We start from the raw sequence: 24701 nt of genomic DNA on the forward strand, positions 1-24701 counted from the left end.
TGGTTCCTTTGCTATTGTGGTCAGAAAGATGGAACTTTTGACACCACGTTATCTCCGTGGTCCAGAGGATCCACGCAACAAAAGGTCTCCTTCTGGCAGCCTTGCCCTGCCATTCAACTCCTGGGCTGAGAGGCCTCCGACAACAGCTGGAAATGGATGGTGGGCAAGACAAAAGGGATGCACGCAGTTGTTTTGGCACACAAAACTATCTTAGGGACACAGCTCTGCCCTCCTCTTTCCTGAGTGAGGATGCTGTCCTCAGCCCATCTGATACCGCTGGCCAATTCACACAGCCCTCTTTTCCAGAGCAGATGAAAGGTCAGGATATGCCTGCCTGCTCTTTCTCTTTGATAATTAATCTCTAATGGAGTTCCCCCCACCTTCCCTCAATCAGCCAGAAAAAACTCAGCAGAAGCAGCTCCACATTTAGAATGGCTGTAATGAGAGAAGGGGAGGGAGGGGGAGAGAGGAGAGAGAGAGAAGGGGAGAGAGGGAGGGGAGGGAAGGAGGGAGAGAGAGAGAGGGAGAGAGAGGGAGAGAGAGAGAGAGGGGGGGAGAGAGAGAGAGAGAGAGAGAGAGAATCCAAGACCAACTTAGATACTCAAAACTGCCCTCTAACAGTCTGTTAGAGGGCAATTAACAGCTGAGCTTCAGAACTATGGGAAGTAAGGAGGATGTTCATTGGGTGCAGGCTAGAGTAGGCTAGTTTTATAACATTTTTATGTTTTTGTGTAGCTTTGTGAAATGAGATTAGTTGTGTCACGTTGGTGGTGTAAAAGTAGCATAAACACATAAATTTGTATTTGTATTTGTATTTTATTAAATTTATATGCCGCCCTTTTCCCTGGGGGGACTCAGGGTGGCTCACAACTTAAAAAGGGGGAAGGGGGAAAAACAAACTTTGACATATAAAACAATACAAATTTAAGAACACAACATTCATACCATTCGGGCGGGTTACAATCTTAGTCCCAGGCCTGACGGGATAGCCAGATTTTAAGTGCTGTGCGGAAGGTCTGGAGGGTGGTGAGGGTACGAATCTCCACGGGGAGATCGTTCCATAGGGTTGGAGCTGCCACCGAGAAGGCTCTCCTCCGTGTGGTTGCCAGTCGGCACTGGCCAGCAGATGGAACTCGGAGGATGCCTAATCGGTGAGATCTAATGGGTCGCGTGGAGGTAATCGGCAGTAGGCGGTCTCTCAAGTACCCAGATCCACTACCAGGGCTTTATGGGTGACAAGTAGCACCTTGAAGCATACCCGGAGATCGACAGGTAGCCAGTGCAGCTTGCGGAGGATAGGTGTTATGTGGGTGAAACGCGGTGCACCCACAATCGCTCGCGCGGCCGCATTCTGGACTAGCTGAAGTCGCCGAATACTCTTCAAGGGCAGCCCCATGTAGAGCACATTGCAGTACTCCAGCCTAGAGGTCACAAGGGCACGAGTGACTGTTGTGAGAGCCTCCCGGCTCAGGTAGGGGCGCAACTGGTGCACCAGGCGAACCTGGGCAAATGCCCCCCTGGTCACAGCTGACAAATGGTGTTCGAAAGTCAGCTGTGGATCCAGGAGGACTCCCAAGTTGCAGACCCTGTCTGAGGGGTGTAATGTTTGACCCCCCAGCCTGAGAGATGGGATATTTGCCGAATTGGTGGGAGGGAAACACAACAGCCACTTGGTCTTATCTGGGTTGAGCACAAGTTTATTAGCCCTCATCCAGTCCCTAACAGCTTCAAGTCCCTGGTTCATCACGTCCACCGCTTCATTGAGTTGGCACGGGGCGGACAGATACAACTGGGTATCATCCGCATACTGGTTGTATTTTATCCCGTGCCGCCAGATGATCTCACCCAGCGGTTTCATGTAGATGTTAAAAAGCAGGGGGGACAGGACAAACATACAGAGAACTGGTTATGGGAACAAAGGCATGGAAAGGACACTAATATGTTGCCCCTTGACTCAAACAAGTCTGTGATCTGCTTCTATCACTCAAAATACTCCCAAATTTTTCTCTTGCTACTTACAAGCCCCCAAAAATCAAAGCTGAGGGTATGTTTCTAAGAAGAGACATAGATATGGTTCTCCATTAGGGGTTTCTATTCACATTGGCCTAGATCAGTGATGGTGAACCTTTTTTGGCTCTTGTGCCAAAAGCGGGAGGAGCGCATGGGCTCTGTGCACGGATGTGCCACACCCATAATGCAATGTGCACAACCCCAGCGTGCATGCACGCATGACCAGTGCTGCCCCCTTTTTGGCGTGCTTTTTTCGCCCTCCCCAGGCTCCAGAGTCTTTATAGGAGTCTGGGGAGGGCGAAAACAGCCTCCCCTCCCCAGAGGCCCTCTGGAGGATTCAGGAGCTCCAGAGGGCAAAAAAACGACCCTACGAGCAAACCAGAGTCACTTCCGGTTTGTCCGTAGGGCCATTTTTAGTCTTCCGGAATCTTCCAGAACCTTCAGGAGGCTTCCCTGACAAATGGCTCGGCATGCCACCTGTGAATCCAGATTCCATTAGTTCTCCAGCTTCTAAACATGTTTTAGTTATCACATCTGTATCTCAGCGTTCCCCCCAAAGAAACTTAATAGAGTTTTATATATATGGAACACCCCAGGTGCAATCATCTCCATGGCTTTTGTCTTAACTTGTGTCCTCCAAGTGGTGTGAAATGAAGACCGCCTAGTGTTGAGATGTTGAAAGAAATGAAGCAGGATTTTCTGGTCTTGTTGGTTGGGAAGATGGTAGTTGTAGGGCAAAGCTTCAGGAGATGCACCAACTTCACCCATCTCTGTGATAACCCCTACTTAATAGGGGTTTTGTTTGAGTCCAATTCAGAAAACACAGTAATTGACAAGGTCATGTAGATTTTGTCAAACTCAAGGGAAAAAAGTTTGTCTCCACTTTTGACCTGTGTCAAAACCTGTGTGCTGTGACCTTTGATCTGTGGATTTCTGATTTAGAAATATCCAATCTGGTGGATATTTCTACCCTCCACTACAGGACGTGTCACAATAATATTTATTCCTTTTCCCTTCCTAGTATTTAATTTGGTTTCACATACTTACTGACAATCAACCTAGCCAATGGATACCACGTACCCTCTTAACAAGCCTGGGGCTGACGAGTTCCCGTCCCCGCTCGAATTGTGTGGCTGTTGATTGTTTTTAAATTCTTTCTGTAGTTGCTTGTTTGTTGTTTCCTCTTGTCTGTATCCCCTACCTTTGGTTTGTGAGCCGCCCTGAGTCCCTCCGGGAATAGGGCGGCATATAAGTGCAATAAAATCAAAACAAATCAAATTAACTATGATTTCATGAGCACTTCTAACCAAAGTCATAGCCTAGGTTTTACAGTGACAAGATTAGGATGAAGATCAACCTGGTTAATTCACCATAAGGAGGATGCTGATTAGAAGAATGGGAGAAAAAAGCACCAGGCACCAGGATCCTGGTTTGTGAAAATGGCCCTGTCTTCACTAGGTCTACATGATGAGCAGCATCACTATCCCAGTTCTGTTTCTTTTGGTGCCAGTTCACTATTTCCTCCAACTCTCCTCCTGCTCCTAAATTCTCTATACTGACAGAAAAACCAGCAAAGAGAACAATAGCAATATTTCATGCTGATTTTTTAAAAGTATTTATTAAGGGACATGAAGCTGGATTCTGCCGTTGCTTTAAGCTATTGCGTCTTTTGAAATTTGTCATAGTTATGAGTTGTATTTTTGTCATCTTTACTTATTTGACTTCTTGATAAGACTCTCGTTATGATGTGTTTAAGGATGATGGTGACTGATGATGACAAAAAGGAGCTCACTGGGGAAAATACTGCTTCTATTTTATAGACAGGGTTAGGGTTTAGCTAGCTAAGGCCATTATGCTTTTATTTGAAGCTTTTAATCTTTTAATTAAATTCTTTTTAATTCACGTTCTGACTATACAATTGTCTCTGGCTGTACTATGCATATGACCTTGTTCCTTGGCACGTCTGAGTCTTCCCTTGTTGATCTTTCACCAAGGAAATGCATCAAACCAGAAATGCAAGGGCTGGGATTGGGGTCCACCATCCAAGGTACCCTACTTACCTGCTTCAGAGGTGGCATTCAGTAGGTTCTGACCAGTTCTGGAGAACTGGTAGTAGAAATTTGGAGTAGTTCAAAGAACCAGTAAATATCACCTCTGACTGGCCCTGTCCCATCTATTCTCTGCCTCCCAAGTTCCAGCTGATCCGGAGGAAATGGGAATTTTGCAGTGTCCTTCCCCCAGGAGTGGGGAGGGAATGGAGATTTTACAGTATCCTTTCCCTGCCACCAAGCCATGCCCACCAAGCCACACCATGCCCACCAAGCCATGCCCATAGAACTGGTAGTAAAAAAATTTGAATCCCACCACTGACCTGCTTTGTTAAGGCTGGGTGGAGACATTAGAGGAAGCCCTCTTAAGTTGGTCTATCTCTGGCCTCTCTCTATCTTTCTCCTGTTCTTCCTCCTTGATTTAGGCTGCTTGGCGCCTCTACTCCACAGACATCAACCGATCCTACCTGACTGCTACCTGGTGTTACTACGACAGCATGCTTCCATCTTTTAGGTATGTGTGAAGTTACATTGGGGGTTTGGAGGGATGGCAGTTAGAGCTGGAGGCAGGTGTTCCTTGGGAATCACGACCAAGGAAACAGAAAGAGCAAGTTGATGGAAGTTGCAACGAGATGAACCGCAGTTGGGAAAATAGATCAGAGAGAGTCAAACTTGTATGAGTAATTGGTAGGGTTGGGGTTAAAAGCATGCCTCTTTTGTCTACTCTGGTTGCTGCCACATTTCCAGGGAAATTTGTGAGTCACTTTAAAGGAGAACAGGGCAGAAAAATTAATGGGGATTGTATGGTGGCCTTGGTGGCCTGGCATCTATCCCATGGTAGATTGTGGATATTTGGTGCCTGATATTCTTGTGTTGGTTCAAGGTGAGTATCAGGCAACCTTAGCATCTGCTCACAATCAAGAATGCTAGATTCTCTCAGAGTCTAATTAATTAAATTTTCAGAAAGGAAAGCAGAATTAGGTTATAGACTTGTGGAAATTGGATGCACGTGTCCTTTAGCTTCTTTAATCCCACTGATCTTCTTTCTAAGTACCTTTTGATGGCGGGGAGACGTTGTTTCCTGCTTGCCAGATAGAGAAGTGCCTTTCATCGAGCCTTGCACTCCCTTGCAAGTGGCCATTGCTTTACATGGAACTCCATCAGTTATCCAATCCCATGTTTAAATCCCATCCATCAGGAGAAGGTGGTCGATCGATTATGCATCAGTGCAGAACAGGAACTGGCCATGGTGAAAGGACTAACCAATAAGGCGGATGCTTAGAAGATCCCTTCCTTTGAACCTGTTTGCTGGGTTTTGAATGTTCAGATTCCATGCCCTCTTCATAAGGCATCATAATTCCATCCACATCTTTCATAACATGTGATGTTTCCTCCACTCAAACTGGGCTCCAGGATCTTCTAGGTGGTGGAAGCTGCAATGGAGACTAATGGAGAGGTATGAGGGTAGGACTTGAGCTATTAATGGGAGCGTGATTCTGGATCTTTGCATACATGTAGACATGCATGGGGTCACATGCATATACATGCAGGGTAGAATGTTATTGTTAAGCATAATTGTTCAATCGAAAAGCTGACCTCTTGCAAGACTCACTTTGACCATGTTTTCATAGTTTCAAGCAGAGGCCTGTGGCAGCCCACAAGGATCTCTGTGTCTTATTTTTCTAAATGCATCTCCCTCTTTTCTAATATTTAGTACAGAAGAAGGTTCTCAGTTGTCTTCAACATAGAACAAGATGAAAATACAAAGGAAACAAATTCCGTGGAATCGAGCAACTATCTTCAAAAATCAAAGCAAAACTAAAGACCAAACAGGCAGAAGCAGCACAAAACTATTAAAAATGATTATTTGAAGGGGAAAGTTGTGGATTGAACATCCAAAGCAACTAGCAGAGGGGCTGAGTGAGCATCCTCAGGAATTTCATTGAGAAGCATTGAGAAGCATCTGTGGAAAGTGCTAACATCTGTAAAGTGACAGATGCAGCATCACAATGAAACATAATACACACACACACACACACACACACACACACATATGGGGTGGGGCTTCATTAGTGACACCATCCCTACTATCTTGGCAATTGTAATGCTCCTCCCATGGCCAAGCATCCCTGTCTTGGCAATTGTGTTTAAGTGGGGAGTTGGCTCAGCATCTCCAAGACAGATAGCACTAATTGACTTTGAGAGCATTATGTGCAAGAGGCTGATCTCACCAAAAGAACACCACATCATGTCCTTCCCCAGAGGTGGGACTTCAACTCCACTTCACCAGTTCATTCCTACTAGAACTGGAAACCACAATTACTTAAACTCATGGTTGTGTCCCTTATATAATAGGGGGAAACCTGTATTTGGAGGGTGTGAGTGTCCACCTGGGGAGAAGTCAAAATGTCAAGTTGGCATCTGCATGTAAAAAGGGGTGGAACTTGAAGCATGCAGGCACGATAGACATCTTGACATTATATCCTCCTCCAAGACTAGGAGAAGGAGATAGGAAGAAAGATGGAAGGGGGAAAAGTAAGTGAGAAGATATGTAGTAGCAAGGACCAACAATAACAGGTTTCTATAGCTCATGATTGGCTACTTTTGGCACACGACTCTTCCCATGGATCTTTTTAATAAACAAGGAGACCAAGAAGATGACACCCTTGGTTTACTTCCATACACTTCCATGCCATACTACTACCGTGTGTGGCTTGGTGAATTACAAATTGCATTAACCAGTGTAATAAGGGAAGGGAAGATTCGCAATAGTTTTGTTATCACTGGCTACACCTTCTCCTTATGTGGAAAGATGGTTTAATAGAAGAATCAGGATTCAGGAGGCCTATGCTGTCAGTTCACTTTTTCCATCTTTCAAAATATCTGACATTTTTTAGGGGAGGGAAGACATTAAAAAAATATATAATGCCAAACATCTTTGCCTCAAGGACTTTTGTCTGAATGTACAGGACCCTGGCTTGGAAGCTGCATCATGAAGTGTTTTGAATTGCAGGCTCATTCAGTGCTGAATGCAAATTTTGGGGTGTTTGACCAAATTCATTAGAAAAATTAATATATTTTTTTCCTGGAAGGCTACCGTTTCTGTACTAAGGGGAAATAATAAATTATGCAAAACCTGCCCTCTTTATGATGGTTAGTATTTCCTCAGTGGAAGCTTCCAAAGATTAACATTTGCTAAACATCAGGGAGAAGAATAGAATAGAATGGAATAGAATAGAATAGAATAGAATTCTTTATTGGCCAACTGTGATTGGACACACAAGGAATTTGTCTTTGGTGCAGATGCTCTTAGTGTACGTAAAAAGACAAGATACCTTTGTCAAGAATTATAGGGTACAACAGTTAATGATAGTCATAGGATACAAATAAGCAATCAGGAAACAATCAATATAAATCGTAAGGATACAAGCAACAAAGTTACAGTCATGCAGTCATAAGTGGGAGGAGACATAAGAACGATGAGAAGACTGATAGTAATAATATAGAAATCCCATCTTCCCCTATTCAGTGGTTTGGTCATGAAATTGCACCCCACCTTTCTTTCTCTCTCCCTCCCCCCTCCCCCATATAGGATAGTCCATGAGCATCTGGCCATGGTATGGAGACCTATTTTCTTCCTTCATGGACATACCACTGATCTGGAGTAGTGATGTTTTAATGATGAACTATGGTTTCCACCCCAGTTTCACTGGTCCAAATGGGAGGTGTTATGTTATGAGTTGGAGGCTCTTTGTGTCCTCTGTAGAGAAACATCATTGTGAAAGAGGAAGACACTCCTAGCATTTGCTTCAAATTACTTATACTTGGCCTGTGGATGCAGATAATTTTAGACTTTAAAAGCAATGATGTGAAAGTTAATACTAGCAACTTAGCACCAGCAGCACATACTTTATAAGTAAAGACCACTACCCACCAGTTGTGATTCCTAGATCGTTTTCTGGCCATACCCTTATATTCAAGGCCTATTGGCTATCCAGTACTCTTTGACTCTGACTCCTAAATTCAGATTCCGCTTGGCCCTAGAGTCAGAGATGGAGGAGATCTTATTAGCCCTCTTGTTGCTATTGAGTATAGCGAATCTAGATTTTTATTAACAGAAGAGAATGTTTGTAGCTCAAGACTGAGCTGTAGGGTCCTTGGTGCTCTCTGACATATAGGACAAATAGGCAGAAGACTAACAGAATGCATTGACAAACACCAACTAGCAGGGAGAAGACATGATGAATACACCTTAATTACACATCACATGGACAGACTTCACCATAATTTCAAGTGGGAAACTGCATCCAAAACCAAGTGAAGTCCAAAATTGCTAGAGAATTTCTGGAAACCTGGCACTTAGACAGATCAGCCATCAACAGGGACATTGAGATAAACCACTTAAAAAAGGCAATAAAAAGCTAAAAAGGAAACAAAAGAACAAAAAGAAACCCTTGCCAGCATTCAACACACAGATAAGCAGATATTAACACCAAGATTAGCACTAGACCAAAATGGAGAAGTAAACAATATCCCAAACAATCAAGAAAATACCAACTCCAAAAATAATCAAACAAGAATAACAGCCTACTCAAGGAACAACCAAGAATATTCCCACCAACACTGACAGGGCAAGTCACATGTCTATAAAGACAGAGCAAACCCCAGTCCCTTCTAGCACTGATGATGTTAACTAGTTGGGTAATGAAACATCTGCAAGAAAGCAACCAAGTTTGGAGAGTGCCAAGGAGCCCACAGTCTCAACTTGGTAGAACAGTCCAGCACTCCATCTTTTATTTGAAGACATCCAATGAGGAAGAATTGACAGTTCTTCTATGTCAGGAGTGTCCAAACATGGGAACTTTAAGACTTGTGGACTTCAACTCCCAGAATTCCCTAGCCAGCTGGCTGAAGAATTCTAGGAGTTGAAGTCCACAAGCTTAAAGTTCCCAAGTTTGGACACCCCTGTTCTATGTGATTAGTTCCATATCAAATTGCTGTTATTTTTCAAATCAAAGTCCAATATGGAAGTCTGGCCAGCACTAGCTTTTTATCCCTTTTTTCTTGCTTCTTCCTTTTGCAAACCTTTTGGACTAATTTCAGTTGCCATGTATATTTCTTGTATGCTTGCCTGCCCTTGGGAGACATGTATGGAATAAGTTTCATAGCCATCCTGAATTCAATAACGTTTATTACTGAACTCTATCAATGATGAACAGCCCAACAGTATGAAATGGGGCATTGTTTAGCATTGAAGACTTGAACATCTCAATTAATGGTAAGATTCATTGATTGGTACTGTTGCCTGAGATAGTTCTGAATCAAATGTTCTACAGATCTGAAGAATGTCTGGTTTGCAGCTTGGATTACGCTCAGAACAAAATTATGATAATCAGTGGTGGGATTCCAAATCTTTTCCTACCGGTTCTATGAGAGTGCACTTTGCGCGCACACGCAGCACTCAAAGAAGCCCTTGGTGTCAGCACTGCTGAGCTGAGCTGTTTTTTAACTCAGTCGAGGTGCAGCAATCCGCTCTGTAGCACAAATCAACTGAGCTAAAAAAACCAAGGGAATATAGGACAGGGAGTGGCGGGAGTGGCGGGGACGGTAACGGCGGGGCCAACTGGGGTGATATTTTCCAGTTCTCCAATCTACTCAAAATTTCTGCTACTGGTAAGCCAGAACTGGTCTGAACTGGCTAAATACCACCTCTGATGATATTTAATGACAACCTGTTCACCTGCCCTCCCAAAATTGGAACTCATGCTCATAAATTAATGTTCCTACAATACACTTAACCAAATTACTTACAATTTTGGTTTCATTTGCTAAGCTTAGACAGTGTGATGATTCACTTTTGTGGCTTAGTGTGTATTTTATGAATGTAAGCCATTTGGCTGATTTATAGTTCCACATATTCCACAAACTAAGAAATGGATTAATTTCTAAATTAGATTTGGAGTTAGATTAAAAGCATGTGTGAACAAAGGCCAGTGCACCCTAATTCTATAAGCAATACCAATCAATTTAGTCTACCCAGATAAGTCTATCAAGAAAACAAAACAATTAGGTGATTCCTATTCTTTTCTCCTATGAAGAAAAACAAGTTTCTCCTTAAAGAATTTATGGGCAGTGGTCCACAAATGTGTTTGTTTTAATTTTGTTAAATTTATGCTAAGTTTTTCATTGCTTCTCCTTCCTGCCCCCCTCTCTCTTAATCCCCTTCTATTTTCAAGACTTTCCTTGACCCCCTACTTTTTTTGCTTCCTTGCTTGTTCCCCCCTCCCCCCTTTTCTCTCTCATTTGAAAGCTTTTAATTTCTCCATATTTTTATTTGAACCCAACCCTAGAGAACTGGTCCCTATGTTTGAAAACTTGCACCGAGCTCGCAACGGAGGGCTTAGGATCTCTGAGGTGAGGAAATTTCCTGATGGAGCTCCACCGTCGTATCACTCCTTCACCTCTGGCCTGAAAGCCTCCACTCCTTCTTTTTGCACAGGAGAAAGGTAGGGTTGATGCCACCTCCTTGCACGTTTTCGTGCCCCTGGTGTGTCTCATGCCCTTCTCTCTCTCTCTTTCTCTCTGGTGTGTGGACTCTGTCTTGTGCTGCTGCTCCCTCCTGGTTTTACTCCTTTGTTTGTTTCTACGTGTGATAAGAGTTGAGTTGGCTTCCTTTGGGTTCCTCCTTGGCCCTTGAAAGAAAGGCACAACCATGCACAATTCTTTATCTCCCTCTTCTGGCCGGAGGCCATCGTTACACCCCCCATCCTGGGATCATTATCATAGTTGCATTTTCAAGGGAAAAATTTAGGTGCCGTCTCCAAAAAGATTAACCCAACACACACAACATCATGGCTAACCCAGAATCTCATTTTCTAGCAGGACTTGTGGCAAAGCGTTTTCAGCACCAGTTTCTTTCCAGAAAGAGGGTCAGTATGGCTGGGTCTGGACGGTTTCCACCTTCCAAGTCTCCTTTGCAGTCCACCTCATTTCATCATCTTTTCTCTCTCTCCTCTTCTCTGCCTCCCTTGATTCCTATTTCTCTGTCCATCTTCTCATCACTTCTCCATTCCCTATTCATTTCCGGAAGCTGGATAGAAGAAGAAGCTCCGTCACCCAAGTGTTTGCGCCTAAGGTAACCCTTCCCTTTAAAATGGTGGTCTCTGCTTTTATTCCCTCCTCAGAGAGAGGGAGGCAGCAGGACGGTAGGTTGTCCTATAAAATCTCATTTCCTGCTGAGGTAGGGGGAATAACGTGTTGGGGAGGGTGAAAGGAGAAACAGCACTGAAAATGGAAATAGCACAAGGGGGACCAAGAGAATTGTTTGCTGCATTGATGCTTAGAGACAAGGGAGGTCAATTTCCCAGGAAACCAGGGCCCACTTTTCACAGTAATTCCTTAGGACCTCAAGTGGTATTTCTAATTCATGTTGTGGTATCACCAGAAGTGGAAAGACCAAACATCTGAATCAGGGACATGAGGAAGAGTAGTGTTTTCTTTCTTCACTTCTCCAAGTAGGAAAAAATGTCCATGACATTGTTTTTTGTTGAAGGAATAGGGTTTTTAAGGGTAAAAGGTTGTCTTAAGCCCTCATAAGGTTTAAACATTATTTATTTTATTTTGATTTATAATTATATTTGAAAGAAACAATATAATTCATATAATCTAATGATTTTGGAACTGAGCTGGAAACAAAAATCAAGTCCAGTTACCTTTAGGAAAAGCACCTTTGGGACAATCACGAACTGGATGATTGAGAATCTCCACAGACATGTCCCCATGTCTTCATCCTGTCCCTAGCCCAGGACATTAGTATTAAATCATCTTTGGCTGTTCCAGTGTTAAAAACAATATTTCCCCCCTAATGCCTTCACAAGCTTTGCTTTGGCACAAGCTGATATATTTCACCAAGCATTCTGTGGGTGCAGTTAGATGAACACTTTAGGTTGACTCTTCTCTCCATGGGAAGAGTCTTCTAGGTCTATTTTGATTTGGGCAACAGGCTTTCAAAATAGAATCACCTCTTATACATGACTCAGAAACTTAGAGCAACCTGAATAGCATCTCCCCATCAGTGGTGGTGTGGAAGTCACACAAGAAAGTAGAAATGAGAGGTGCTCCCCTGTTGCTCCCTAAGCATAGCTCTCCCAACACCTATCAACAGTGGTCCTAAGGCTACTGAGCAGTCTTCCAGAAGAGCAATGAACTTATGTTCAAAAGAAGCATAAAGAAAAGATGACAGGTCTAGGGAAAGGTTACCCAGTGAAGCACAGAGAGGCATCTTATTTGCCCATTGACTGTACAGAAGACCTGTTAAATTCATATTAAAAAGCAGCCAGGTCTCTGAGCTGAGGACTGGTTGAAAGCTGTAAGAGAAGCAATTGGGATTGACAGTGAGAACAGCAAACTCTATTCCATTTTGGGTTTCCTCACAACCAAGAGGAGGACCCCTTAATGGAGATATTGGGAAGAGCTATCAATAGACAAGAATAACATGAGTAATGTGACCTCTGACCTTCTTGGCCAATATGCTCATTTCAGATCTGAACTAGGCTGATCATTTTTTAAACCAAGCCTTCCTCCAGCAAGCTCTGGTGATGCTGGCTTGTTTCATAGAGGCCAAGTGAGTTGTCCATATCAATGATGGTATTGGAAATCGTAGTGAATGTTGGGGTGTCCTGAGTGAGGTGTTCTGTGGATGGTGCTCTCACAACATTCATGAAGTCCTGTTGGCCTCAGCATGGCTTTCCTCTCTGCCCTTCCCCTTACTAACCTTTTCCCCTCTCTTCCTTTCTTTTTCCTTCTTGTCTTCTCTCCCCCCCCTCTTCTTTTTGTTCTTGTTTTGTTTTGTTTTTGTTTTCCTTCTCCTCTCTCTAGCCAGATCTTTAGTAGTAAAAGGAATTTCTTTCGGATTCCCACCGGCTGGAAACAGAGGTACCGAGGCTTTGGATCTGCTGTCCAGGAGATGTTTGGGGACTTGTCTTGATCTTCATATTCTATTTGCATTATGGTTGTCCCATTGATTCAAACCCTTCCCTTTTTAATCATGGGCAATGGAGAAGTGCATGGGGATGTCCTTCCTTCCCATTTGTTATGATGCCCTTCTGGGGTGGAGATATGTTTGCTCTCCTGAAAAAAAATAATGGTATGTCTCCAGTGCAGCTTTCGAGCAGGAATCAAAACAAATGCACTTGGATTCAACATGGGCCACCTTGGGATGGGAGATCAAGATCCCAGGGACCCCTGTTGCTACTGAACACTTTCTGAATTCTTCCTTTCTTCTAAAACCTTCTGCTTCTTTTCTCTTCTTCATCCTTGCCCCAACCATCCAAGCCACATTATGCTGACCTCTGATGACCCTAAGAGAATAGCTGGATTAATGAAAAGAAATCAAAACACTACAACATACTATGGATTTCTTAGGATGTTTAAAATGTAGGGCAGGATAATTTGTTCCCAAAGCAACCAACTCTGACATGGTTCTAAAATGGTTCTATGTTCCTGGAATCTTGGAGAGTGAATCTAATAGAAAATGGTACCTGATGGTGGAAGGTTCAGTCTAATATGGAATGCAATCAATCATTTCAGGCCAAGATAGTAATCTAGTGGGCCACCATCATGACACTTTGTACCTCAACTTTGCTTCAGTTTTTTTTGTTTCTCTCTGATTTTTCATACCCCCAAATCTCAAATCAGAAAGATTGGTATCCTCGGGTCCTACTTTCAAAAAAAAGTATAAAGCTGTGCTGGAGATTTACCTTCTTGTAGCTGCCTGATTATCTTCTGGGTCTGGAATAACTCTTAGGGCCAGTGGTAGCCACTTGGAAACATGAATGCATGAATATAGGAACATCTCCCTCATCCTTCCAGATGTAGTCATTCCATTAGCTGTGTGATTCTACTTCTTACAAATGGGCAGATTTCGATTTGAGACATGGATGCAATCCATGAACACTTTGGCTAGATAATTTAGCAGTCCTGGAAAGAGTTAGACATAGTCCGTTGGCTTGTCAGATTGAACCGTGCCATAGAAGATATTGAAAGAATCTTGATTATGTACAATTCCATGCCCTTTTTCTTCTTTCCATGACATTAAGACTTGGTGATTGTCATGGAAGAAGTCACACCCAAACTATATTCAGCTGAAGAAGGAATCTGACCTTGTTGGGAATTTTACCCTAGGGCTGGCCCTGAAGTTATTCCAGTTTTATTAATTGAGCTGCATGGGGGAAAGACTAAAGGAACAGGGAATTCTGGAGATTGAAAACTGGCTGTTGGAACAATCTCCAATCCAAGGTGGAAAAACCAGGGCCCTCTGCCCTTACTGGAAAAAGGCAACTCCCCTGGGAATGCAGAGTTGCTTTGAAATTTCTCAAGAAAGTCAACACTAATGTCCATGCTGCTCTATGAGACAGGCCAAAAAGAGCTGCCAGTTTTCCTCCATGGGAAATGTGGATGATCTCAATGGTGCCTTCTTGCAAGATGGTGAGAAATTAGCAGGTCAATGATCAGTGCTCTGCTTTCACTGATGATGCCTCCCAGGGTGACCCTTTCACAATGCCTCCAATCATTGTGCAAAGACATCCTTGCAAGTTAGATGACAAACTATCAGCACATGATTCATTTAAAAAAGTTTTCACTCCTCTTTTTGGCACCTGCTGGGCCATGGCTGTGACCAGAGACCAGTGCTGCTGTGGCTGCCTTATTCCTTCATAGCTTGCTTCAGGTGGAGATCTCAGATATTGACAGGCTAATGTAGCAAAAACAATCTAGATATGTGGCAGCTCTAGGTAGCTTTAGAATGTAGGGATGTGTCTTCTGGAATTATGAAAGCTACTGCAGCATGACAAAAATATTTCTTGGGAATGAGGAAAATAATTCCCAAGAATCAATCGGCTCTTGATCTGGTATAGAGTCACCTCTGTAAAGCAAGTGTAGCAGTTCAGTTCTTCTTGTCATTTTCTCTTTTTGAGATACTAAGGCATTTTCCCCAAAGTTGCCATCCTCCAAATCTCTTGCGCTACATCCCTTAACTACTGCTTTTGGGCCACTGTAGGCCAACACAACTGGATGAAACCACCTTGGGGAAACAGTGCATGAAAGGTAGCCAATAAAAACCTGGTGCTTGTTGGAGGGTTGGTCAGAAAATGTTGCTTAGGTGTTACTTAGGAACGGGATGGGACTTCTGAAATATCAACTATTTCCCTAAATTCAAGTCATGCCTGCAGCTTAAAATCCCATTGCAAACAGGATATTTTGTTGAACAAGCTTTCTGGAGAAAAAGTCACTTGGGATTCCTTGCTTAGCCAGCTGTGCAGTGAGAATTATGTTCATTAATGGCTGTAAGATAAATAACCAAGGTTTTTCTGTGATGTGGGTGGTATCTTTTAGCCAAGATTGACTTTTGTCGGCTGCCTGGACAAGTCCCTGCAATTTTCTTGGCAAGATGGTTGCCATTTGATCCTTTCTTAGTATGGACATGGGTCTGACTCAAAGGTCACCTTTGTGCCTAAGGTGAGATTAGAATTCCTGGTCTCCTAGTTTCTAGCTTGATGCTTCACTGCTACACCAAACTGTCTCTCTGAATCAAGTTTGGCAACTGGCATTTCTGCACACCAATTTTATCTTGCTTTCATTCCAGCAATCTCAGACTCTTGCTGAAAAGAGGAATTAATTTCCTGGTCTTTGCAGTTCCTATAAATCTGGAAGCATTTCTTCATGCTTTCAGCTATAGATGGTCTTGAGATCCGCAATGTGGTGATTTCTTTATGCTAGGCATGGGTGAGGCAACCGTTCCTATTTCTTTGGATGCCTCTTCAATCCAGTAAGGACTGTTTTGTCTCCCTGGGATCACAGACAATTCTACATTGGGGCTAAGTTGACATGGCACAACTTTTCATGTCCACAAAATCAGAGACTTCTGATTATGCCAATTTCCTGGAGCTAGAGGGAACAGAGTTTTTTTTTAACAGATGGTAAAATTCTATCCTTCCTTCTTCTCACATGCTGGGATTTCCCCACTCCTGACACATCCACACAAAGACACTATTTTACTCTGTCATCCCTTTTCACCAACCCACCACTGTAGATTTTTGACTCTCCCCATTTGGTGACCAATCCGCATTTTAAAGCTGTGCCTTCCCTCTCTGCCAAAAGGAATGATGGTAAGCAAAAACAAGCAGAAAGAGGGAGATGATAGTCACCAGTTTTTGTTTTTGTAACCTTCCATTTGCCAGCTGGGGGCAGAGTTGTCCAACTTAAGAAGAAGAGAAAGAGAAAAGTCCACAGGATGGTGGTTAATGACAGTGACGTGTGACGTTTTCTAGGTGCAATGGTCCATCCAGAACTTTGATTTTACTATTGTGGCCACCTTTTATGATCACACCTGGTGGATGCCCCTGATCAAGACATGAGCCCGAAGTGCCATACAATGCATGCTTGAAGCTGAGTGGGATAGAGACAATGGTTGGGACTGAGGGATTGTAATTCATGTTCAGCTTAGGCACCTGGAAAATGGTTAGCAAAGAAATTTTAAGAGTGAGGTCAGAAATAACATTTTCTGCTTGGGTGGGGGGAAAAAGAAGTTCTCCCATTGAAGTCAAATTCTTGGCCAAACCATTGCTGCATCTGTTAGGTCAGTGATGGCAAACCTTTTTGACATCAAGTGCTGAAAGCAGAACACATGTATGTCATGTACATGCGCCAGAGTGCCTTCGGGTTTCTGGCATGCGCATGCACACCTGCCAGCTGGTCTTTGTGCACACCAGGACACAAGAAACCTAAAGATCAGCTGGCCAGTGCACACATGCCTGTTTTTTGGCCTTTTTCCGGGCTATTTTCAGGCCAGTTGTGGCCCAAAACGTGCCCCCCCCAAATGCCCTGGAAAACACCCCCAAAACAGCCTGTTTTGGGGGCATTTTTGGCCACTTCCCAGGCTGTTTTCAGGCCATTTTCTGGAGCTCCAGCACCCATGAAGACCAGCTGGCTGATACACATGTGTACACCGGAAACCAGAAGAGCAGCTGGTGATGGCACACATGCCCACACAGAGGGTTCTGAGTGCCCTCTCTGGCATGCATGCCATAGGTTCGCCACCACAGTGTTAGGCCAAATGCCATTTGGATCTGTGGAGTTCTCTCTTTGGTTCTGTTGCCCTCCTTGAACAGAACTGTGGGGCCAAACATCCTTGAAAAGGAGAGGAAGGGATTTGGTCTTTTCCTGTGTTTGGCATTTTGGTTCTGGATCCCACGTCAAAACAGATCCTGTCTGAGATGGCATATCACAAAGCCGTCCTATTTCATTTGTTTGGCTGTGGCTACTAAACATGCTACAATTGTTTAGGCTTAACTTGGTTAGTTTTTCCTCTGAGTTAGGGTTGGTTATGTGGTAAGAACCCAAGTGGTTTGGTTAGTTGAACACTTTCCTGAAGCTGAACGTTCTGCTGGAGCAAATGTTTTGATGGTTCTTGAGAATGCAAACTACCTCAGTTGAGTTAGCTAAAGTTGGCCACTGAAAAATATGTTAATTTTGATTAGAGTTAATGATGGTTAGATTCCTCTGGAAAGATATATCCACAATGCTGTGATTAAAGCCCCTCCTTTTTTTTTTTACACTCATTGCACATGCAACACATTTCAGAATTCACATTTCAGACTCTATTTGTACTGATGCGGCTGTAATCTTGACATTTTTCATCACCACCCACAATCCCCCTTTGCACTTGTGTGAAGCTAAATATTTATTCACCTAATAGTTGCAAGTGATGTGCATGTAAAAGGGACACAGGGCTTCAATCCCATGGTTGTAGCTGCCATCTTGATATTTTTTTTTAGCTCTTGTCCCCCACAGACCCATCTCCATCTGAATCCTCCTGGTACTTTGAACAAATAGGCAAATTGGGACACACATAGGATCCTTGGTGCTCTCTGAGCTTGGTTGTTTTCTTACAGACATTTAGTTACCCAATTAAATAAGATCATAACTTAGTAGGAACCACCAAGAATGCTCCCATCAACTCTTAACAGAGCAAGTCACTTGTATATAGGTTAAGGTAAAGCTTTCCTCTCACACATATGTGCTAGTTGTTCCTGACTCTAGGGGCGGTGTTCATCTTGTTTCGAAGCTGAAGAGCCAGCACTGTCTGAAGATGTCTCCGTGGTCATGTGGCTGGCATGACTAAATTCCTAAGGTGCACAGAACGCAGTTACCTTCCCATCAAAGATGGTCCCTCATTTTCTACTTGCATTTTTACATGCTTTGGAACTGCTAGGTTGGCAGAAGCTGGGACAAGTAATGGGAGCTCACTCTGTTATGCAATGCTAGGGATTCGAACCGCCGAATTGCTAACCTTTCTGATCGACAAGCTCAGCGTCTTAGCTACTGAGCCACCTTACTTGTATATAAATAGAGAGCAAAACCCAGTCTCTTCTAGCAAAAGAAAGCTAGCACTGATGAGTGCTAGCCAGTCAGGTAATGAAACATCTGCAAGAAAACAACCAAGCTCAGAGAGCATTGAGACTCCACAGTTCAACCCTGAGTTATACTGTATTCTCTTCTGTTGGGTCAAATATCTTGTTAGGAAGGGAGGAGAAGTGTTATCTGGGGAAAAATGGCTTCTTCCTTCCACAGCCACATTTGCCTGGGCTGCAGGCCTTCCCTTGCTATCAAGGAAGATGTTCTTGGTTTATTGGCCAAAACATGACCTGAAATAAAACTCTCAGCCAGCTTATCTTGTGTTGAGCTTGCTGAGCTTCCAAACATCTCCTCTGCAGGCATCCCTGGTCTTGTTGTGTCTTTCAGTCTCTCTTCATCTTTTAACTGTTCTAACATTTCATGTTTGATTTGTTTGCTTGTTTCCTTTCAACCTGTATTGTAAGTACTTTTTGGAAAGGGCTCTGGACTATGAATGGGGTTGTGGCATGAGATAGTTTGGGAACCTTTTCCTCCATCCTTTCTCTAACTGAAATCAGCTGCTTGACTTGTGGTCCAACCTATAGTCCCTTCCAATGGATAATGAACACATTGCACCAAAGTCATAAATTCTACAACGAGGTGGGTGCTGCAGAGAGCTTGGTGTGGATTTGCATTGAGACTTTTAAAAAAATATTTTTTAAATCTTTTATTGAGACTTTTTATTTAATCTTTTACAGAAAACTAATGCTACAGGGAAAGCCTTACCCTCCTTATGTGCTTGTTTTCTACCTGCAAAGACAAGTTGGTGGTAGTGGGAGAGATATATGTTATTTGACAGCCCTTGGCCCCTCAATCGGAAGGGGAAATCATTGGGCACCCCTCCAGAAAAACAAAACCAAGATTCCTACAAGAGGATCAGGTTGACACACTCTCAAGCCTGCCACATTTACCGTATTTTTCGAGTGTAAGACTCACCGGAGTATGACTCACACCAAGATTTTGAAGAGGCAAATTAAAAAAAGTTTTTGCACTCTGCAGACCTCCCCCAAATTGCCCATTTTTTGTCAAAAAAAGGGCATGCATAGCCTTTAGGAGTCTTGTAGAGTGCACCTAAGGGCTGGGAGGGCAAAAACAAGCAGAAAATGGTCCATTTTTTGCTCATTCTTGCCTTCCCCAGCCCCTAGGAGCCCTCTGGAAGCCTCCTAATGGCTATACACAGCCATGTTTGCAAAGTGGGCAGGGTTTCAGGAGGTTAAAAATGCTGTATTCAGTGTATAAGATGCACCCAGATTTTCACCTTTTTTTGGGGGGAGTGCATCTTATATTCTGAAAAATACGGTAAATATCTAAGTAAAAATGATCCTTAGCTCCTTTTTTTTTGAGAAAAGTACAGTTTTAATAGAAGTCAAGTGGACAGTTGTAATGTAGCCAGAATTGAGAATCATGTGCCAAAATCCCTGAGTTCAACATCTCCCTCCTTTAACTGCCTGCCATTGCTGAACCCCATCACCACCATGACCAATCAGGTGCAAGCAAGATGTTTTCAGAACAGTCACTTCAAGTGTAGGTTGGTTTGCAGCTGCTTTCCTTTCCCAGCTGGTTGACTTTGAAGCAGCATCTCAGGGAGATACAGAAGTTGCTTTCGTTTCCCCCCAAGCATTCCCTATCCTGTCAAATCCTCCAAGGAGTCCAAGGCAGACTGTCACTGCACAGTGAAACAGAAGTAAACATAAGGTGGCAGCTATACACATACTACAGTATTACTGTGTGTACAGAAAAATATATATTGCAGGATAGAATAAAGTATTGAATAAAGTATTATTTCAAGTTTGAATGCTGATCTGCTAAAATACTTAGCTATTTTATTCCAAGTGGGACCAAACTTTCCTTCTGATTCTCACCCATGTTTAGGGGTTTCTACATAAAGACCTCAAATTACAACCATGCAAAGTTATGACAAACCCCCATGGAGCTACTTACTACCTGGATGAAAAATCCCAATAAGAACCTCACCCCTGCAGTCATGTGATTGCATTTTGAACACTTGGCATCCTCATTTATGGCCATTGCAGGATCCCACAGTCATATGACTGTGATTTATGATGTTTTTTGCTGGAAACTGGCATTTACTTCAAATTTCCAACAAAAAAATGCCCATTGTAAACAATAGATCACTTAGTTGTTAGAATGCAGTACTGCAGGCTAACTAACTGTTCCATCCAGAAGTTCAATTCTGAATGACTCAAGATTGTCTCAGTCGTCCATCCTTTTAAGGTCAGTAAAATGAGGACCCAGAATGTTGGGGCAATATGCTGACTCTGCAAACCACTTAGAGAGGGCTGTAAAAGCACTATGATGCGGTATATGTCTAAGTGCTTATTGCTATTAGTATTAGTGCCTATGGTGTTCATTTAATAACAGTCATGATTCACTTAATAACAGCCTCAGAAAGTCATAAAATCAGGCACAATCATGTAGTGATCCTTTTAACAACCAGTATGACTTATAATTCAATTCTGGGCTCATTTACAGTTGTAAGTTGAGGACTATCTAAACGGTATAGGATTTCAGGGCCAATGAGCCCACTGGGATCACATGAAACTGTCAAAACTGTAACCTGTTCAAAGGGTAAGCAGAGGAGTGCAGCAGATTTGAGTCTAGGGCCCACTTCAGCCGTGGCTTTTCATCCTCCCCAATTCACATGTCCACCAGTTAACTGCCACTCTGAACCCTTTCCAGCAATAAAATGGGACTCAAAGACCGCATCCGAGTGAGCAATTCTCAGAAGCAAGGCAGCAGGGGGAAGCAGCACCTTGTGCCCCCACTCCACCGCTCCCCCAGCACAGAGAACGTCAATGAAGGCATCAGTCCCAGCAAAGTACAGAAGAGCTGGAGCTTCAATGACAGGACAAAATTCCGGGCCTCATTGAGGCTGAAACCCCGGACACCAGTGGACGGTAAACTTTGGAAGCTGGAGGTTGGGAAATTTTCATATGATTTTAATTCATAGTAGTTGTTGATCTTAAGAGGAAATCAAGTAAGCTTGCTAAGAATTATACTCTGTATTTTTCAGAGTATAAGACGCACCAAGATTTTGAAGAGGCAAATAAAAAAAGTTTTTGCACTCTGCAGGCCTCCCAAAAGCAGCCTGTTGTTTTTTGGGGGGTGAAAACAGGCTCTTTTTCGTAAAAAAAAGGGGGGGGCATGCATAGCATTTAGGAGGCTTGTCGAATGCTCCTGGGGACTGCAGGGGGCAAAAATGAGCAAAAAATGGCCCATTTTCCATTCATTTCTGCCCTCCCCAGACCCCAGGAGCACTCTGGAAGCCTCCTAAAGGCTATGCATGGCCATTTTTGCAAAGGGGGTGGTGTTTCAGGAGGCTAAAAATGCTGTATTCAGTGTATAAGACACACCCAGATTTTCAACCTCTTTTTTGAGGGGAAGAGGGAGCGTTTTATACTCTGAAAAATATGGTATTTGTGTTTGCTCCACCTCTTCTCATGTTTTTGAAGTGTTCGAAAGGTGGCGGTTTTACTCTTTGGTATATTTTATTAAATATTTCTCGTGTTTATATTCCACACGCTTCCCCTAGGACAGTGCATTCCAACCTCAGCAAGTTTTAAGATGTGTGGAATCCAAGTCTCAGAATTTCAAAGCCAACATAGTGGCTGAAGAAATTTGGGAGTTGGAGTCCACATATCTGGAAATGACTAAAGTTGGGAAACCTTGACCTAGAGGCTAGACCAGAGGTGGGTTTCAAATTTTTTACTACTGGTTTGGTGGGCGTGGCTAGATGGAAGGACATGTGACTGAGTGGGCATGGCCAACTCAATGCCACTCATGCACACATGACCCCCCCTTACTAAGCCACGCCCACCGAAATGCAGGCAAAAAGTTTTCACTGGGGGGGGGCAGCCTCGCCAGAGTTAAGGGAGCGCCTGCAAACTACCGAGTAAAAAAAAGTTTTTGTTCTCCCCAGCCCCCAGGAACACTCTGCAGGCTTCAGCAGGGCTGGGGAAGAGAAAAATGTCCCCGTTTAATGGGGGCATTTTTCCCTTCCCCCAGCCCTGCTGAAACTGCAGAGTGCTTCTGAAGGCTGGGGGAAGGCAAAAACATGACCTCTGTTTTTGCAAACAATGGCCCATCTCTGGGAACTCTCTGGGACTGGCATGCGCACACCATTAAAAAAGGGGGGAAATACATTTTTTCAATGAAGATTGTTCTGCGCATATGCATAATAGAAAATAAAGATGGCGGCACTGAGGATAGAACTGGCACGGTCATGTGTCCCCCGGAGTTATTACCTATTCAGCCAAACCGTACCATACCGGTAGAAACCCACCTCTGGGCTAGTCCTCCCACCAAGTCCTGTTTCCATCCACAGCTGATGGTCCTACAGAGGAAGCTAGCGAGGAGAAGACCCATCAATGTGACTTGACTTTTGAAGACATTATGCCTACTGTAAAGACCTTGATCCGAGCAGTCAGGTGAGTGCTGCAAAGCTGGAATCAAAGCTAAGAACTCCAGGTTTGGGTCCACAAGGTACCTTCCAGAGAAATCTCAAATCAAAGGTCCTCTCAAATCAAAGTCTTAGCATTTGGAATTGCGCAGCCAAATAGAATAGACTTTCTGGTAGCCTAGATGTTGCTCTCAAGAGAAATTGAGATGATAGAAATTGAAATTAAAGCCAACTAGAGTTGGCTTGAAAGGAAGAAGAGGAAGGGTCTCATGGCTGAATATATGCTTTAGGCAGATTCCCCTGGAGAAATCCCTGAAACCAAGGGAAAGATTCCGGTTGTACCTTACCAGTGAGAAAAGGGTGACAGTGAAATTCACAACTAGAAGATGTGATGAAAAATGTGATGACCTCTCTTTTGCTCTTGAAGTTGATTGATCCATGAGATGGGTTAAAGTGTGTGCCCACCTGTCCTTCAAGGAATTTTTGGTAGTCTATCAGGTTCCGTTGGGAGAATGCTCTATCAATATTTGATTTGATTTGATTTGAAGTTTATTTGTATGCCGCCCTTTTCCCTGGGGGGACTCAGGGCGGCTCACAACCAAAGGGGAGGGGGGAGACAAACTTTTAACATATAAGACAATACATAATTAAAAACACAACATTCATACCATTCGGGCGGGTTACAGTCTTAGCCCCAGGCCTGACGGGATAGCCAGATTCTGAGGGCTGTGCGGAAGGTCTGGAGGGTGGTGAGGGTACGAATCTCCACGGGGAGATCGTTCCATAGGGTCGGAGCTACCACCGAGAAGGCTCTCCTCTGCGTAGTTGCCAGTCGGCATTGACCGGCAGATGGAACTCGGAGGAGGCCTAATCGATGAGATCTAATAGGTCGCGTGGAGGTAATTGGCAGTAGGCGGTCTCTCAAGTAAATAACTAAAGACTTGAATTACTCTTAGGATAGATGGAGTAGCAGCTCTGACTGCCACTGCCACTGTATTCAGGCCAGCCCCAGAATAGATCTTAAAAACTGGGCTTGATTTTGTTCAAGTAGGAAAACCTTTGGTAGGCTCAACAATTCTATCTTCTTTGACACTGATGTGATTTTTGCCTTCTGGGCCTTTAAAACGGAGAGCAGAGTGGTTGGGTGATTATAACTGAGCCATTTGGTTAACATTTTAGAATTTGCTGTGGTCTTTGTTGAACTTCAGTTGAAGTGGTTGACCTGAAACCCCTAAATATGAAAGTCTATTTGTTTTATATAGGGATGCGGTGGCTCAGTGACTAAGACACTGAGCTTGTTGATGAAAAAGGTTGGTAGTTTGGCGGTTTGAATCCCTAGCACCGTGTAACAGAGTGAGCTCCCATTACTTGTCCCAGCTTCTGCCAACCTAGCAGTTTGAAATCATGTAAAAAAAAAAATGCAAGTAGAAAAATAGGAACCATTTTGGTGGGAAGGTAACAGCATTCTGTGCACTTCCGGTGATGAGTCATGCCTGCCACATGACCACGGAGACATCTTCAGACAGCGCTGGCTCTTCGGCTTTGAAACAGAGATTAGCACCGCCCCCTAGAGTTATTTGTTCTAAAGGCTTAAATCTGATTAATATTGGGTACACTGGGTTGAAGAAGATTGGGCCACAGGATGTCCTGCTTTCAGGTTGCATTTTTGGCATCTGTAGTTAAGGAGTTCCCTCCCCACCAGCAGTCCTGAAAAGCACTTGCTAAATGGGAGTATGCCATGCATGGTCACCCAGAGCAGTAAAAGGTTACCT

The 24701-nt window shown here is 43.5% G+C and overlaps 1 protein-coding gene across 1 annotated transcript in view; it reads left to right on the forward strand.

The window, feature by feature from the left end:
* KCNQ4 (potassium voltage-gated channel subfamily Q member 4) overlaps positions 1-24701 on the forward strand; it is a 63684-nt gene that overhangs the window by 32093 nt on the left and 6890 nt on the right. The window contains exons 8-11 of the mRNA XM_087728046.1: positions 4484-4572; positions 10409-10564; positions 21210-21427; positions 22855-22957. Coding sequence (XP_087584172.1) covers positions 4484-4572; positions 10409-10564; positions 21210-21427; positions 22855-22957 — 566 coding nt within the window. The remainder of the gene's footprint in view (positions 1-4483; positions 4573-10408; positions 10565-21209; positions 21428-22854; positions 22958-24701) is intronic.

The sequence above is a fragment of the Thamnophis sirtalis genome, unplaced genomic scaffold, assembly GCF_051295495.1.
Source record: "Thamnophis sirtalis isolate CommonGarterSnake01/CBP01778 unplaced genomic scaffold, rThaSir2_p1.2 scaffold_13, whole genome shotgun sequence".
In the NCBI taxonomy this organism is placed as follows: Eukaryota; Metazoa; Chordata; class Lepidosauria; order Squamata; family Natricidae; genus Thamnophis; species Thamnophis sirtalis.